General features: G+C 49.1%; 1 protein-coding gene across 2 annotated transcripts in view; it reads right to left on the bottom strand.

The window, feature by feature from the left end:
* CTIF (cap binding complex dependent translation initiation factor) overlaps positions 1-17,025 on the bottom strand; it is a 315,912-nt gene that overhangs the window by 203,432 nt on the left and 95,455 nt on the right. For both annotated transcript variants that reach the window (XM_047764342.1, XM_047764351.1), the window contains exon 3: positions 13,386-13,457. In XM_047764342.1, the coding sequence (XP_047620298.1) occupies positions 13,386-13,457 (72 nt within the window). The remainder of the gene's footprint in view (positions 1-13,385; positions 13,458-17,025) is intronic.

Here is a 17,025-nt window from a genome sequence, read left to right as displayed (position 1 = left end):
GGGTGACCACCACCAAGGTCAGTGTCGTAACAAGGGAGAGGAGAGGACAAGTGTCTAAAGAAGTCCACGGAGAAAATCTTGGTCACGAGGATGAGCTATTTATCGTCACTCTGTTCAACATAATGACCGTAGCACATAATGAGAATCTGGACATCTCCTTGGAGTTTGTTGCAATAGTATGTGACAGGCATATAATCCCTGTGTGTAACCTTTTACCATGATGGGCTAGAGAAAGGGCCTGGCTCTTGGAAACAAAACCTGTCTCTTTCAAGTCTCAGCCCAGAGAGGGAAAAGCCTCACCTAAAGAGCCTTCCTTTTTTCCCTTGTTGAAGCCGAAGTGGTGACCCAAGCAGTGCCCACAGGGGCCAGGACTCAGTGGCAGAGTGACTGCTGCCACTGAACTGACAGCCGGGAACCTAACAGCTTCCCACCCCAATCCCCACCCCCTGCCAGCCCTGGGCTGACAGCACCTACCAGGTTGCTTAAGGTCCAGCCAAAGCCCTCGAAGCTGTCAAATGCCTAGATGTCCCCCCTTCTTGAGTTCTGGACACCAACTCTCAAACCTTGCAGTCCTGCTGACAGGGGATTAATCTCCAAAATTTATAAATACTTCCTACAGCTCAATACCCAAAAAACAACCCCATCAAAAAATGGGCAGAAGATCTAAACAGACAATTCTCCAAAGAAGACACACACTTGACCAAAAAACACATGAAAAGATGCTCAACATCACTCATTATTAGATAAATGCAAATCAAAACCACTATGAGGTACCACCTTACACCGGCCAGAATGGCCATCATCAAAAAGTCTACAAACAGTAAGTGCTGGAGAGGGTGTGGAGAAAAAGGAACCTTATTACACTGTTAGTGGGAATGTAAATTGGTGCAACCACTGTGGAAAACAGTATGGAGATTCCTCAGAAAACTAAAAATAGAATTACCATTTGATCCAGCAGTCCCACTCCTGGGCATCTATCCAGAGAAAACCGTGACTCAAAAAGACACATGTACTCCAATGTTCACTGCAGCACTCTATGCAATAGCCAAGATATGGAAACAACCTAAATGTCCATCGACAGAGGAACGGATCAAGAAGATGTGGTGCATATCCACAATGGAATATTACTCAGCCATTAAAAGGAAAGAAATAATAGCATTTGCAGCAACATGGATGGACAAAGAAATTATCATGCTAAGTGAAGTCAGTCAGACAATGAGACACCAACATCAAATGCTATCATTTACATGTGGAATCTAAAAGTGGACACAATGAACTTCTTTGCAGAACAAATACTGACTCACAGACTTTGAAAAACTTATGGTTTCCAAAGGAGCAGGTTGGGGGGTGGGAGGATGCACTGAGGGTTTGGGATGGAAATGCTGTAAAATTTGGTTGTGATGATTGTTGTATACCTATAAATGGAATAAAATTCATTAAGTAATTTTAAAAAACAAAAACACAAACAAAAAGCCTTGCAATCCTGGAAGCCCCACCTCCTGCAGCTTCTGCTCGCTGCCACAGGGGCCTCGGCTTCCTCCTGGGCAAAGCTCTGTGAAGGCCATGCTGAGCCGTCGAAGGTCAAAGGGCATATTCCTCTTTGGGCCACTGTGCTCTTCCTGCACTCAAGAAAACAAATCTCCTTTCCACCTGCTCCAAGTCTTTCTCTCTGTGGGACCCAGCTAAAGAGCTCCCTCTGCCATTTCCTCATCAGCCAGTGCCCCATGAGCCTGCAGGCCACCCAGCATACACCCCAGTAGTTGACCCCCTTCCTGATCTACAGCATGTTTCCCAGTGGTGTTCTAGAAACACTAACCCACTGGCTCACAACTGTCAGTGTGCATCAGACTCAACCAGGGATGGGACTGTTTAAATTTTAGGGCAGCTGGGATGGTCTGTGGGCCATGCTTTTGGAAACCGTGGATATTAAAAAGTTTCATGGGGGCCAGAAAGTTTAAAAAGGCTCCTTAGTCAAATATGTGGGACACAAAGGGTTAAAAGAGTGTTAAAGAAACTACTGGAGTTCCCATTGTGGCTCAGTAATGAACCTGAGTAGTATTCATGAGAATGCATGTTCGATCCCTGGCCTTGCTCAGGGGGTTAAGGATCCAGCGTTTCTATCAGCTGTGGGGTGGGTTGCAGACATGGCTTGGATCCTGTGTTGCTGTGGCTGTGGCTGTGTCCAGCAGCTGCAGCTCTGATTCAGTCCCTAGCCTGGGAACTTCCATATGCTGAGGGTGCGGCCCTGAAGAAGACAAAAAAAAAAAAGGAAAAGGAAAAGAAAGAAAATACTTATTGCAGCACTTCTCAGTGCATTTATTGGTTTTTGACAAATGCAGATTCTTCAAGTAGCACCACCTGCAGCATTTCCCAAATTCCTTTGGCCAGAAATCCACCCTGCTCTTCCATTTTATTCCACAGAGCATTTTGCAGGACTATGGTTCCCCTATAGGAACCTCCACTGGGAAATAGTCATTTAAGCTCTATGTTCACTCTGTTCCCCAATTAGTCTACCATCCCCTCAATGGTAGGAGCCCTGGCTTCACTTTTTGTTGTGTCCCCCCCCGCCCCCACCTACTCAACCCCACCCCCATCCTAGCCTTGGGACCCAGCATCATTCATTAATTTTTTTTTTTTTTTTGATGACTCAGTGGCCAGGCACTGAGAGCTCTCCACAAAGACTCACTGGCTTCTTCAAGAACATTCTCAAAAAAAAAAAAGAAAGAAAGAAAGAAAAAAAAGGAAAGAAAGAACATTCTCCAGGTTGTGATTCCACAACTGGCCCTGGTGACCACAGCTTTTCTCTGAGTCCCATCATTGCCCAGCCCTGCCGTCACCCAGCCTCTGCCCCCCTCCCCCCGGGATGTTTCAATGCCAAGGTTCTGAGGAGCCTTATCAAAAACAATCACCCTTTTCAGTGGATCGTTTTTTAGCACTTAAATGCGGCTGAATCCTTCACAACAGCCCCTTTTACTGGCAATTAGGGGGCCCCACGCCAGGGAGAATCGTGCAGCTCTCAGAAGAGATCACAAAGGGATAATGAGCACTTTAAACCATATGGAAAAAGAAATGGAAACGGCCTGCCCACGGACAGGGAGCCTAAATCTGCCTTTGATAGAGCCACGCTGGGTGCACAGCTACCCCAGCTCAGAGGACAGACTTCAGATAATGACAACAGCAAACACCAAAGCACTACTTACCGCACGACAGGCACCACCTGAGCACGTCACATCTGTGACATCTATGACAATCCTAGGAAGATATGTTGCTCTCCCCATTTCACTGATGAGGAAACTGAGACTCAGAGAACTTGCCTGCATTCACAGAGCTAGTTTCAGGATGGGAGTGCACACAGTGTGGACCGGAGTTTATGTTTTCTTTCTTTCTTTCTTTCTTTTTTTGCTTTTTAGGGCTGCTCTTTCCCAGGCTAGATGTTGAATGGGAGCTACAGCTGCTGGCCTACGCCACAACCACAGCCACGCAGGATCTGAGCCACTTCTGCAAGCTATGCTACAGCTCATGGCAGTGCTGGATCTTTAACCCACTGAGCGAGGCTGGGATTGAACCTGCATCCTCATAGATACTCGTCTGGTTGGCTACCGCTGAGACACAATGGAAACTCCCTCGGAGTTTACGCTCTTAACCACTGCACTGTGCAATGAGATTATTCCAGTAATTTCTGCCCCCACTGTGGAGATTCCCATAATGGAGGGCACATCCATATCCTAATGAACATTTGGGTTCTCTAGGTCCATCTCTTGGGAAGGCAGTGCTGCTACAGGGAGTAAGTCGCTTGCAGTGAACGAAAGAGGGGATATGGGGTTGTGAGTTGGAATATGTAGGGACAGAGGCTCTGTGTATGTGTGAACGGAACAAGATGGGAGTCACAGTACAGAAGAAAAACTTGTCAAGTCAGGTGCAGTGGAAAAAAATGACTCTCTTGGGGTTCCTATCATGGCTCGGTGTAACGAACCTGACCAGTATCTGTGATGACACGTGTTCAATCCCTGGCCTCGCTCAGGGGTTAAGGATCCGGCATTGCCATGAGCTGCAGTGTAGGTCACAGACACAGCTTGGATCTGGTGTTGCTGTGGCTGTGGTGTAGGCTGGCAGCTACAGCTCCGATGTGACCCCTAGCCTGGAACTTCCTTAGGCCACAGGCACAGCCCTATTAAGACAAAAAAAAAAAAAAAGACTCTCTCCTCTATGTTGCTGTTTTTTCTTTATTCATATACAACTGCACAGTCATTTCTGCTTGTGTATGTGCACGTATACAGGGATGTGTGTGTCGACAATCCTAGGCTGCAAGGGTTTAGAAGGAAGGCAGAACCTGGCTACTATAAGGCAGAGGGCAGCAGGAGGACTCCCCCAATTATTGGGAGGGTCATAGGCAAAGTTCCCACTAGAGGACACCCGGGCAGGTCAGTCTGGGCTTCTCCAGCATGTCTGCAGCTATGTCAGCTGTACCACAGCTGACCAGACTGAGCTGGGAGCCTGCAGCACCCAGGGCCCTGCAGAGATCAGGCCTGAAACTCCAGGACTGCAGCACTAGGGGCCAGCTGCTTGGCCATTAGCCCTACAGGGCCCAGCCTGGGCACCAGAGAGATAAGGGCAATGCAGCCCCTGCTCTTTCAGAAGGCTCATCATCCCAATCCACTTGCCCTTCTTGGTGCAAAATGTTCTTCCGCAGATTCTGTCCATCATGAGGGTCAAGAACAAGCAAACCCTACAGACTCAGAGGTCCCAAAAGAGCTGACAGGGAGGACTGTTCATTTAGACAATGGACAAGACTTCTCTCCTTCCTCTGCAAGGATGCCCTTCCAAGCCCTCTTCCCAGCCCTAACCTATCACTCACACAAATGGATTAACACAGCATTAGGCACTGTGTGGCCACAAGAGGCTCACAGAGATCAGCCCTGCCCCCATAGGTCTTACTTCCTAGCTGGAGAGTCACAGAAAAGGAAAGAATAATAGAAAATGATACATAGCTAAGCATCACATGACACAGTACATGCCATTCAGGCTGTGGGCTCCAGTGAAGACTGTGGCTCTGAATTCCAGGGAAAACTCCCTACGAATAGCACCATGAATGGACTGAGAGTGGAAAAAGCAGGACCCTGAGCCTGCAAGCTGCTTCCTGAGGCTCCATGAGGATCGTTCCAGCTCCTTGGACCTGTGCTGCCCCTTTGGAACCACAAGCTTTTGGACTAGATCAGTGATTCCTGAAGTAGGCTGGGGGTTAGAGTTAGAGCAAGAGATACCAGGAGAGTGTTTCATGTCACACAGGATGATTGGAGACCAAAGGACTCCAAAGGCATCTCCTGGGCCAGAATAGGGACTTCCTGTAGGCTGGGTGTGAAACTCCTCTCAGATCCAAACTAAACCAGACTCTGAGGGCGACCTGGGTTTACTTGCATGGAGAGGAAGTAAGGAGCCAGGCGCAGAGGGAGGTGGTGGGGCAGGGTGGGGCCTAAGCAGAAATAGCTCTGTCTTGGCACCCGTGTGTGCCCGCATGTGTATGTGTGGGTTCAGCACCAAGGACAGCACCCTGTGTGCTAGTGGGAAAGATGGTGATGGACCCCCACTATTTTAATCCCCCTACAATAAAAAGGCCTTGGGCAGAACAATAGAGCAGAGAGCGGCAAAAAGAGCCTTCTGGGTGGTGCCAGACCTGGGTTCAGGAGCAGGAAAAGCCATCCCTTTCACTTTGGAACTGTTCTACCTGACTGTCCAGTCTGTCCCTTCTCTCTCTACCCTTCATTGTCTTTGAATTAAGACCCAAAGGCCAGGGAGGAGTGGGAGATAATGATTAAAACCTGTGGCTAAGTATACTTCTCCAGTCTAATTAATCATACCTTAGGACTCAAATGGCAATAGTATTAGTACCTATCCTGGACTGGGCCAAACCAGAGGCCATTTCTGGCTGGCTGCCTGTCCAGCATGTGCTGAAATAATGGGGCCCCACTCAGCTGTCTCCAGTCCCCCACCTTGCCCCATGCCTCTGTGCAGAAAAAGGATCCCATCCTCCAAGACTCCACACTAGGAGGACTTCTCGGGACTCCCCAAACCCCAGAGGAACCAGAGAAGACCAGGGAGGGAAGAGGCTGAGAGACACTGGCCCAGGGCTGACCTAGGAGTTCTGCAGAGATGTTGCCAGAGTGATGAGGTGGAGAGAGTCGGGGAGAAAGCAGGTGGGTTTCTTCTCCGCCCTTTCTCATCTTTTCTACATGATATTTGCTTGAAAGACTGTGATGAAACAAAGGGTTCTGTACTTTAAAAAAAATTAGCATTTATTTATTTATGTCTTCTTAGGGCCTCACTTGCAGCATATGGAAGTTTCCTGGCTAGGAGTCTAATCAGAGCTGCAGCTGCTAGCCTACGCCACAGCAACACTGGATCCAAGCTGCATCTGTGACCTACACCACAGCTCATGGCAACGCCAGGTCCTTAACCCACTGAGCGAGGCCAGAGATTGAACCCGCATCCTCATGGATGCTAGTCGGGTTCATTACTGCTGAGCCACAGTGGGAACTCCTAACTTTCATTTTAGATAACTGTAGATTCATATCTACTTGTAAGGATAATACTGATCCTGTGTACCCTTTACCCAGTTTTCCCCCACAGGGAAACTTGTAAAAGCGTATAGTTCAGTATCACATCGAGGGTGCTGCTGTGATACTGTCTGGATGCTGAACATTTCCATCAGCACAGGGATCCCTCCTGCTGCCCTTCTGTACCCACACCCACCTCAACCCACGCCCTCCTCTCTAGTTCCTGGGAACAGCTAACCTCTCCCCATTTCTAAAATACCGTCATTTCAAGAATATTATATAAGTGGAATCATAGAGTATGTAATTTGGGGGGTTTTAGTCTTTTTTCACTCTGCATAATTTCCTAGAAAGTCACCCAGGTTGCCGTGTGTGTCGACAGGAGATTCCTTTCTATTGCTGAGTGCCATACCTGATGTCACCACTCACCTGTTGAAGGACAGTTTTCAGCTATTATGAATAAAGCTGTTCCTGACATCTGAGTATACAGGTTTTTGTGTGAACATAAGTTTTCATTTTCCTGGGATAAACACCCAGGAGTGTGATCGCTGGATCATATGGTACCTGGAGGCTTAGTTTTGTTAGAAACTGCCAAACTGCCTTCCAGAATGGCTGTACCACTTAATATCCCCACCAGCTATGGATGACTCATGAGATTTCTCCGATCTTCACCAACATTCAGTGTTGTCACTATTTTTTTATTTTAGCCATTCCGATAGGTGTATAGAGACCTTGTTCTAGCTTTAATCTGCATTTCCCTAACAGCTAACAATGAGCATATTCTTGTGTGCTTATTTGCCATCTGTATATTCTCTTCAGTGAAAAATGTCTCTTTGTGGCAGTTCCTATCATGGTTAAGCGGTAACAAACATGACTAGTATCCATGAAGATGTGGGTTCGATCCCTGGCCTCGCTCAGTGGGTTAAACAAAACAAACAAACAAAAAGTCTCTGGGTATATTGTCCATTTTCTAATTCCATTGTTTTTAATGCTGAGTTTTGAGAGTTCTTTATGTATTCTAGATGCTTGTCCTTTCTCAGGTATGTTTTGCAAAATCTCTTTCTTCTTTGTAATGTGTTTCTTCATGCTCTACACAGGGTTTTACCCAGAGCAATTTTTTTTTTTAAATTTTGATGAAATCCAGTTTCACCTCTCAGTCTTGACCTCTGTTGTTTTCATTCATTCAGTTTGAAATCTTCCCAGTCAAACAAAAGACTTTTTTTGGAGTGGGCTCTTTTTAGGGCTGCACTTGCTACTGTCTAAAAGTTTTCCATCTTGGAATTCTCAATGTGGCTCAGCAGTAATAAATCTGACTGGTATCCATGAGGACTCGGGGCGGGGGGGGGACAGTTGATCTCTGGCCTCACTCAGTGGGTTAAGGATCCAGCGTTGCCATGAGCTGCAGGGTAGGTCACAGATATGGCTCAGATCCTGCATTGCTATGGCTATGGCATAGGCCAGCGACTACAGTTCCAATTCCACCCCTAGCTTGGGAACTTCCATATGCCGTGGGTGTAGCCCCCCAAAAAAAATTAAGAGAAAGAAAAAGATAAGTAAATAAATAAAAGTTTTTCATCTTGCTATAGACCTGAGTGTCTATTCTCCTGGACCTAAGCTTAGAGAAAGTAGGTTTTTATTGGGATTTTTAAAAAATCCCACTGGCATTTCACGGTTACCCACTTCTTCAGCACCAAGTCTGGGATACCGGAGGCAAAAAGAAAACTGAGGACATCACTCCTGTGTCACTGCTCAGGACCCAAGGTCCCTAGCAGGTCTGCCTTCTCTCCACCTTTCAGAACCTTCTTATGTTTGTTTTATTAAAATATCCAGGGTTTTAGTTTCCAGAAGCAGAAACAGAGCAGTGCTCTTCTCTCCTCACTCCAGGAAGTATGGGATCACAGGCTGTTAGCCAGGACTCAGGATATCATTTCTGACACAACCCCGCATTTCCCAGGGCTTCACATGAACATATCTGGTAAGGCGATGTGCTCACCAGGTGCCTGGCAAAGATTCCATCACTTGCTTGACAGCCAGCACTGTGGGGGCCAACTAGTCCTTGGGTCAGGAAGTTCTTCTCAAGGTCTAACCAGAGGCCCTGCACATCAGTTCCCTTTCCTTGGCACTTCTGTGCTGATGGAGAAGAACTGTTTGTGCCTGACTCCACACAGCCTTTCATATGCCTTCAGCCTCCTTCCCTGAATATTCAATCCCATGCCGGCACCTGGAGATTGCTCTAAATGCACTGGGCTGCATGCTGTCATTTTGGGTGCTTTCCCAAATCATCTTCAAGCACTTCCCCTATTACAATGAAAAGATGGAAACGATATTCCAACCTCCTAAGTAAGTGGCTGGGTGGGTGGAAAGAGGCTTGGAAATGGGATGCCAAGCAATCCTCAATACAGCTGAATCTCACCTGCAGGCTGGTGGCCGGGCCTCTTTGGGACTATGTGGAGCCCATTTTTTGCAATGGCTCTAAGCCCTCTTCCTCCCATCTCATGGGACTCAGCCCACCCTGGGTTACCTCCACCTTGTGCCTCTGAAAGGGTTTGGAAAAGGGAAAGTTTTTTGTTTGTTTTTTTTTAACTTTAATAAAAGCAACAAAACAATCCCAGTGTGTAATTAAGCCCGCACGGTGTCTGCCCCTGGCCCCTCACTGACCACGTGGTCCGTGACCCGCCACACAAGCTCCTGGGCAGAATGCAGCACCTCAGCATCCTCCTGCCGGCCCTCACTGTCCTGGGCACAGGTGACCAAGGTGAGGTATTCAGGGAAAGGGTGAGAGCAGCCAGCCCTCCTGGCCACCTCAAGCTAGCCTCGAAATTCTCCCTATGGGTGAACAAGGCATTGTAGGGCTGTACCATCATCACAGCCACCTCTGAAAGCTCATCAAGGTTGGCGTGGTCAGAGGAACAGGGCCTGCTAGGGCATGCCTGCACGGACCGGGTCTGAGCCGACTCAGATATCATAATTATTACTATTATTATTATTTATCTTTTTAGGGCTGCACCCACAGCACATGGAAATTCCCAGGCTAGGGGTCGGATCAGAGCTGCAGCTGCAAACTTATGCCACAGCCACAGCAATGCAGGATCTGAACCATGTCTGTGACTTATACCACAGTTCATGGAAACACTGAATCCTTGACCTACTGAGCAAGGCCAGGGGTAGAACCTGCATTGTCACAGATATTACTCGGGTTCCTAACCCGATGAGCCAAGCGGGAACTCCTCATTATTGAGCACCTGTTGTGTGCAAGTCCCTAGGCCAGGGGCAGTCAAGGATGTAGAGGAAGCCTGGCACTTAGTTCTGGGCTGACCAGGGTCTGAGGGGACAGGCAGCTGAACATGGAAGAGCCTGATGACACCGTGAGTTAGTGTGAGGATGTCTGCGTGGTTGAGAGGGTGCAGTGGGGAGGCCAGGGGGGTGTGCTCACAGGGCTGACAGTTGTGTCCCTGTGAGCTGGTCCAATGCTGCTACATCTGGTGGACCAGGCTGAGGGGTCCTTGAAAGATGTATGGGCAGCATCATACCCAGCAAAGACACTCTTTAACTGGCAGATCCTTGGGTCCCCACTTCATCCTGGGGCCACTCTAGGGCAGCATGGGCAGGGGCAAGGGCCATCTACGACTTTCCTTATATGCAGTCCCTGGGTGCAGTGGGGGGAGGCTGACCAGCTGTGATCCCACCACCAGAGGGCGTCAGAAGATGACGGCTGCTTCGGCAAGGACACCAGAGGCTCCTGCATGGAGTACAGACCCAGGTGGGTACTCCCACTGGCAGGAACACAGACAAGAGCCAGCATGGGCCATGGGTCAAAGCACACCCTACAGAGGGCGGAACAATGTGAAGGAAGGAGGCTGTCCCCACACTGCTGAGCTGCCATGCCAGCCCTGAAGACCCTCCTAGGTTGGTGGAGAGAATGAAAGAGAGACTTCCATCTTGTTTACACTAGTCTACTGCTTGTACCCTAATCGACTGAGTCACTAATGTCTAAAATCAAGCCCTTCAGCACTGAACCAAAGTTCTCCCAACTTCAGGAGACCTCATTTCAATCCAACGCCTCTCCATGTGGTGAGGGGTACTGCGTTCAAAGCCATCAGGCAGATGTAGCCTGGAGCCAGGTCCTCTGCTCAGCCTGCCCTGGCCACTCAACTCTGGGCTGCCTGAGGTCTGGCCAGGTTTTGGACACCGCATCCTCTGCCCTGTGCTGGGCATTCCTTTATATGCTATCTTGTCGGTCTAAGCAGTAAGGCCCCCGAAGGCAGGGGCCAAGCTCCAGGGCTCTACAACGCTCCCCAGCAGAGAAATCTATGCAAAATCCCTCAGCAAACACCCTGAACTGGGCCCTCTGAGCTTTCCTGGGCTCTAAGCAGATCCTTCCAGTGCAAGGAGCAACCACACCAAGATACCAGCCAGCGGCCTCCCTCCTACCCCGGCAGCTCACGCATGTGGACGCTGCAAGCTCTGTATCTGGAACCCAAGAGGCATGTGGGACTGAAGTCGTGGTTGTCCGTCACTGCCCTGGCTATTCTGCTTCTCAGAAGCAAAGGTCTCCCCTTCCTCCCTCTGTGATGATCAGACTTTGCATGGGAGTGGTGGGAGTACCAGTGGCCCCATAGCATGGAGATGACAGGGCCCTAACACGAAGCCCTCATGCTCCAGCCACATCAGAGAAAAAAAGCAGGTTATATTCTGAGCTCCTGTCTCCCCCCATCCTGGGGCCTCTCCCCTGTAATGGACCACCATCTCAGTTCCACCTCCCAAGAAAGATTCCAACATGAATTTTTCACAATTTCTTCTTTGAATTCAGTTGCACGTCATTCACGTTTCATTTGTCCCCTGCTTACCCCAAGACGACTTTCTGCTGTTTCTTGAAGGGGGGATTGGGTGTCAGCTGGTGATCATGGTGCCAGGGTACCCCCATCCCACAAGACCCCAGCCCTGACCAAATCCTCACCCCCTCCTCCTCCAGCAGATGAAACCAGCTATGAAAGGACAGGTCAGTGTGAAGGAGGCAGATGAGGGGCAAGTGGGAGGATACACCATGCTCATCCCCCTGGAAGTCTGTCCAGAGTAATGAGAGAAGGGGACCCAGAAAAGGTGATGGGGGGGGGAAGATTCTGGAAGATTCCAGAACCAGACATCTACTGCAAAAATAAAAGAAATCCGGGTTTTTGGTCTTTCACTTAGCAGCCTCTTATGGCTCCCATCTAAGAACTTCAACCCTTCCCTGAAGCCCTCTCTCTCTAGATTATTGAGTCCCCAGATCCAAGCCCACCTGTGCCACTGAAGAGGTAATGGAAGAAACCCAGATAATTGGCAGACACTAGAGACAGTGCCCTAGATGTGCCAGGCCAAGGGCTGGAGGGGTTCAGTGAGTAGACACAGGGTCTCTGACAAACACCAGCAGCCTACTACTGGGAACAAAGAACTTCTTAGAAGGACACCTACCATAGTAAGACAAGGTAAAAGGCCAGTGTGGGGATGGGACAGGTGAGAGACCTGGATTGAGGTCGTTACACCTCCATGGACTCCAGTTGTCCATGAGTCTGCAAAGAGCAGGGAGAAGATACAACTCTCCTGTTTTTTATACAAGGAAGTTGAGGACAAAGAGAACTGCCACCAGTTTGTGGCAGAGCACCCTACCTTGGCTTTATCAGGGCCTTCTACTTGAGAATCAGTGAGACACATGCAAGAGCATCTTGTCCTGAGAGAGAACTATCCAGGGCAGCTATTTCCCCACCCCACCCGCCACACAGACACCATGGTATAGACAAGCCCTACAGCCTAAGAAAGATCCAGAACTGAGGCCACTGACCACTCTCCCTCAGAACAGAGTAGAAAAGAGTTGGCTTAACCAGCACCACAGAGCTGAAGTCAGGCACAAACAAGTGGGCTGGGACAAAGCATCAGCTCAGCTGCTTTGGAGCTGGGAGCAAGTTGCTGCAGGAGGCCATGAAGCCTGACCCATCTTTCTGGACAGGTGCAGGCTGAAGCTGAGCCAGGGCTGGGGACGGACAGACAGCATTTTTTTCAGCCTCTGATCCCACCATCTCCTACAGATGGTCTGAAGTATAGCAAGAACAGCTTGACAACCAAACGATGTGCGGGGCCTGGCGGGGGCAGGGAGGGCAGTGCAGTCACTAGAGGCAGGTCTCAAAGAGCAGCTGCCTCCTTCCCTCTTGGCCACACCACCCACACAGGGCCCCCTTGGGCAGACATCGGGGGAGAAGGAGCTGGCTCTGGCCTGGTCCCAGGAAGCAGGTTGGTCAGGGGAGAATGGATGGGTCTCTGCCACCTCACCCCCACAGCCTACCCTTCCTGGTCCTCTGCAAACCTGAAGCAGAAGTGATTTCCAAATTGCCCCACCAGCTCAAAAACCCACGAGCCCCATTATCTGTAGGACCGATCATCAACAGTGATGTGCAAACTTCCAGTTCATCCATTTTCCTGCTGTATAATATTCCATGGCTAGGATATATCACACAGCATTCACTTTACTGCTGTATTACATTACTGTGCAAGGGTATATCACATATCCTTCATTCATTCTCCTCTCAATGCCTCTCAATGGACTAATCGATGTTTGCAGATGTTGCATTATAAATAATACTGCTACTGAAATTAAATCTTATGAATCTATGTATTCTGGGGAAGGAAGGCTTCACTGTGGGCTGGGCATACAGGGAGAACTTTCCAGAAGGCAGACCACACCCTCACCCATTTCCTGCTCTCCCCACATCACTAGCTCTCAGGAGCATGAAGGTGGGTGGCCCAGGAACCCGGAGATACAAGACCGTGATAACCCCCAGATTCAGCCCAGAGCTCGGTCCCTACCTGCTGTGGTGGGGCTCGCCCTCGGGAGAAGGAACAACTTCTGTCCAGCTGCTCACTGCAGTCTGCTGTCCACTGCAGGGGAGAGAGGGGTGGTCAGTGAGGGTAGGACACACAGACTTGTCCTCACTCTGCGCTGCCCCTCAGGCTTGGTTCCGCCCTTGCTGCAGTAGAGCCGGTATGAAATCCTGCTCAGCCCTTTGCAAAGGCAATCTTTCCCTACCAGCAGGTCCAGGTTGGCATCTCCAAAGTCCACGTGGAGGTGACCTTTGGCATATGAGCAGGGAAGGCAAACTTGTTTCCCTTCACCTAAGGCCACCAAAGCAATGAAGATCCAGGTACATTCCAAAGCCAAGCAGACACCACATGGGCTAAGCATGAGTTTCGAGAAACCAGCATCTCGTTTGACCCCTTGACCCGCTTCAGCCACACGAGCCCTGTCCATTGTTAAGGCCAGCACGGTAGGTGAGGCAGGAAGGTATGGTCATCCTGCACACCCAGCTCCAGAGACCATGCACCTGTGGACTGACAGGACAGCGTGGCACTGGGGAAGAGCCCCAGAAGTGGCAGGACTGGCCATCAGAAGCCCAGCTTGAGCCTAGTCACACCACAGACCTCATGAGAGCCCAGGGACCTCGAGTGCCCCACAAGGTAGTCTGACAACCACCTGCACGATAGTTCCTAAAGTCTACCACACAGTGGGTCCCTGGGTCCCATCCTTCGCCCGCTGAATCACTCTTTGAGTGTGGGGCCTGTCTTCCCCATTTTGAAAAGCTCCCCACGTGGTACACCAGAAGTTTGAGAGCCACTGAAATCCATGTGATTTCCCAGGTTTTTTTGTTTGTTTGTTTTGTTTTGTTTTGTTTTGTTTTTTTCTTGTTACGGCCATACCTGTGGCATATGGAAGTTCCAAGCTAGGGGTCAAATCAGAGCTGCAGCTGCCAGCCTATGCCACAGCCACAGCAACGCCAGATCCAAGCCACATCCAAGACCTATGCCACAGCTCACAGCAAAGCTGGATCCTTAACCCACTGAGCGAGGCCAGGGATTGAACCCGCATCCTCATGGATACTATCTGGGTTCTTAACCTGCTGGGCCACGACGGGAACTCCCAGGTTTCATCTTGTCACCCATAAAATGGGACAGCAAGGCTGGGCAAATCTTCAAGGTTGAAATGAAGGAAGTTTGTAAACTATAAAAAATCGTATAAAAAGGTAGTAACAGGCTGTCTCTTCCACTATCACGTGCTATCTAGATATATGGTGGTACTTTTATTATTGTGTTAAACATTAGCTAGGATTTCTGGCTAAGGTTGAACACTGACCTTGACCTACAGCCTGTGTGATTCAGAAAAAGCAGAGGACCCCAATCTCTCTCTGTTTGACACACTTGAGTCAAAACCGTGGGTCAGTGTGGGTGGCTCAAGGCCATCACAGTCCTGGATCTGTAAAACCTTGGCTAGACACACCCTCCAGACTTGGGTCAAGGACATGACCTTTGTATAGGAAAGATGTTTTGCTGTAATGCCAATGATGTAGGCTGGTACAAGTGTACCCTAGAGCAGTGCCAGCCAACAAATAGAAGCCACAGACATAATTACAAATGGTGAAATTAAATTTAATATATTGTATTTGTCTCAAATGTATATTAACATATTCATCTCAACAGGTAATTAATAAAAAAGTGATCAATGAGATATTTTACATACTAAGTTTTTGAAATCCGCTAGAGCACATATCAATTTCAAATATTCAAGAGCTACATGTGGCTAGTGGCTACCCTATTGGACAGTGCAGCTCAGCTCGAAGGATTTGGCAGAGGCAAGGTACCAGTCCCAGGAGAGTGCCCTCAGAGCCACTTCCTGCCCATCCCCGCTCAGTACTGCAGAGGGACCAAACCCTGCAGATCCAGTTGGCTTCCAGCTGGGTTGGGCCCATGGGAAACAGAAAGAAGGAAGAAGCCATGGTGGTGTTTTTCCCCCATCTGTCTATGCCTCAGGCAGCATTACCAGCAGTGAATGGGTCTATTTCAAGGCTCCAGCCCTCACCAGATAGGCCTTCTGTGCACGGCCCCTACCCCTGGGCTCTGGCCATACCACTTGCTCCCTTTGGGACTCAGGCTTCAAGATGATTATGGCTTCCTGTAGCAGTTTAGTTTCTCAGCTCTTTTATCCTCTGGATAACTAACTCCTTGGGTTAAATTCCCCATCTGGTTATTCGTGCTCTCAAAGCATCTCTGCAAAGATATTATTAAATAACAGGAAGGAAAAAGGGGGGGGGGGAATGAGAACTCTATCAGACACCATCTTAACCAAGTGACAAAGGATAACACCACCCACAATAAAACATGTCAACACCATGGACTCAGCAGTGATGTCCTGAGAAGGGCACGTCACTCCTGAGATGTTCTTGCCAAAAATGCATAACTCCATCTAATCATGAGAGAACATCAGGCAACCCAGATGGATGGACTTTCCAAAAAATAAATGACCAATGCCCTTCAAAAGCGTCAAGGTCGTGGAAGATAAGAAAAGACTATGAGAGTGTCACAGATGGGAAGGCAATAAGAAGACATGACAATTAGATGCAAAATTGGATCTTGGAAGAGAAAAGGGACAGTAAAAAACTGATGATATCCGAATAAGGTCTCATTGTACCAATGTTAATTTCTTAGCTCTAGTCATCGTACCGTGGTTACATAAGATGTTCATATTAGGGGACAGGTTCATGGGGACACCCTGTTATTATTTTTGTACCTTTGCTATGAGTCAAAAATAACTTCAAAATAAAAAGAAATACACATATGTATGTATTTATAAAATATCTGAACTACTACAAAAACAATCCTTCTGCTTTCCTGCTTTATTATTTTTTTCTTTTTAGCGCTGAACGCATGGCATAGGGAAGTTCCCAGGCTAGGGGTCGAATCAGAGCTGTAGCTGCCAGCCTATGCCACAATCACAGCGACGACAGACCTGAGCCATGCCTGCGAACTACCCTACAGCTCATGGCAACACTGGATCCTTAACGCACTGAGCGAGGCCCGGAATCAAACCCACATCCTCATGGATACTAGTCGGCTTCTTAACCCACTGAGCCCACAACAGGAACTCCCACTTTTCTGCTTTATATATTGAGTGGTTTCCCCTCTCCTGGTTGGAGTCTGGCTGACAGCGGGGAGGGAGGGCAGGGCAGGCAGTGACTGCCGACCAGGGGGAACTATATCCCACACTCCTCGTCCCATCTCAGGACACCCTGGCAGAGAAAGGCTTCCTCCCTTGGGGCATCCCGCACACTTCAACCCCATCTGCACATGTGCTGCTGACATCCCACAGCACAGAGACTCCAGGGTAGGCCCACTTCCTCCTGGGGTCGGTGTGGTCCCTGGCAGGTTCGGGTGGGGAGCAATGCTGGCTCTTCCTGAGAAGCGGGCACAGAGCCAAAGCTGAGGCTCCATGCACAGCCCTGTGCAACCTCACCCCTCCCCTCCCCTACTGCAGGCTTTCTAAGAGCAGTTCCAAGCCCCAAGGAGACTGCTCTGCTTTGTCAAAGGCCATCCTTAACTTTACAGGGGCCAATCTTCCCAAGTGCCTTTATTTTTGTTCTTCTTTTGTGGCATAGGGAAGTTCCCAGGTCAGGGATTG

The sequence above is a fragment of the Phacochoerus africanus genome, chromosome 2 (assembly GCF_016906955.1).
Source record: "Phacochoerus africanus isolate WHEZ1 chromosome 2, ROS_Pafr_v1, whole genome shotgun sequence".
In the NCBI taxonomy this organism is placed as follows: domain Eukaryota; kingdom Metazoa; phylum Chordata; class Mammalia; order Artiodactyla; family Suidae; genus Phacochoerus; species Phacochoerus africanus.
The sequence above is the reverse complement of the archived record's forward strand: the minus strand, read 5'-3'. Positions and strand labels throughout refer to the sequence as shown.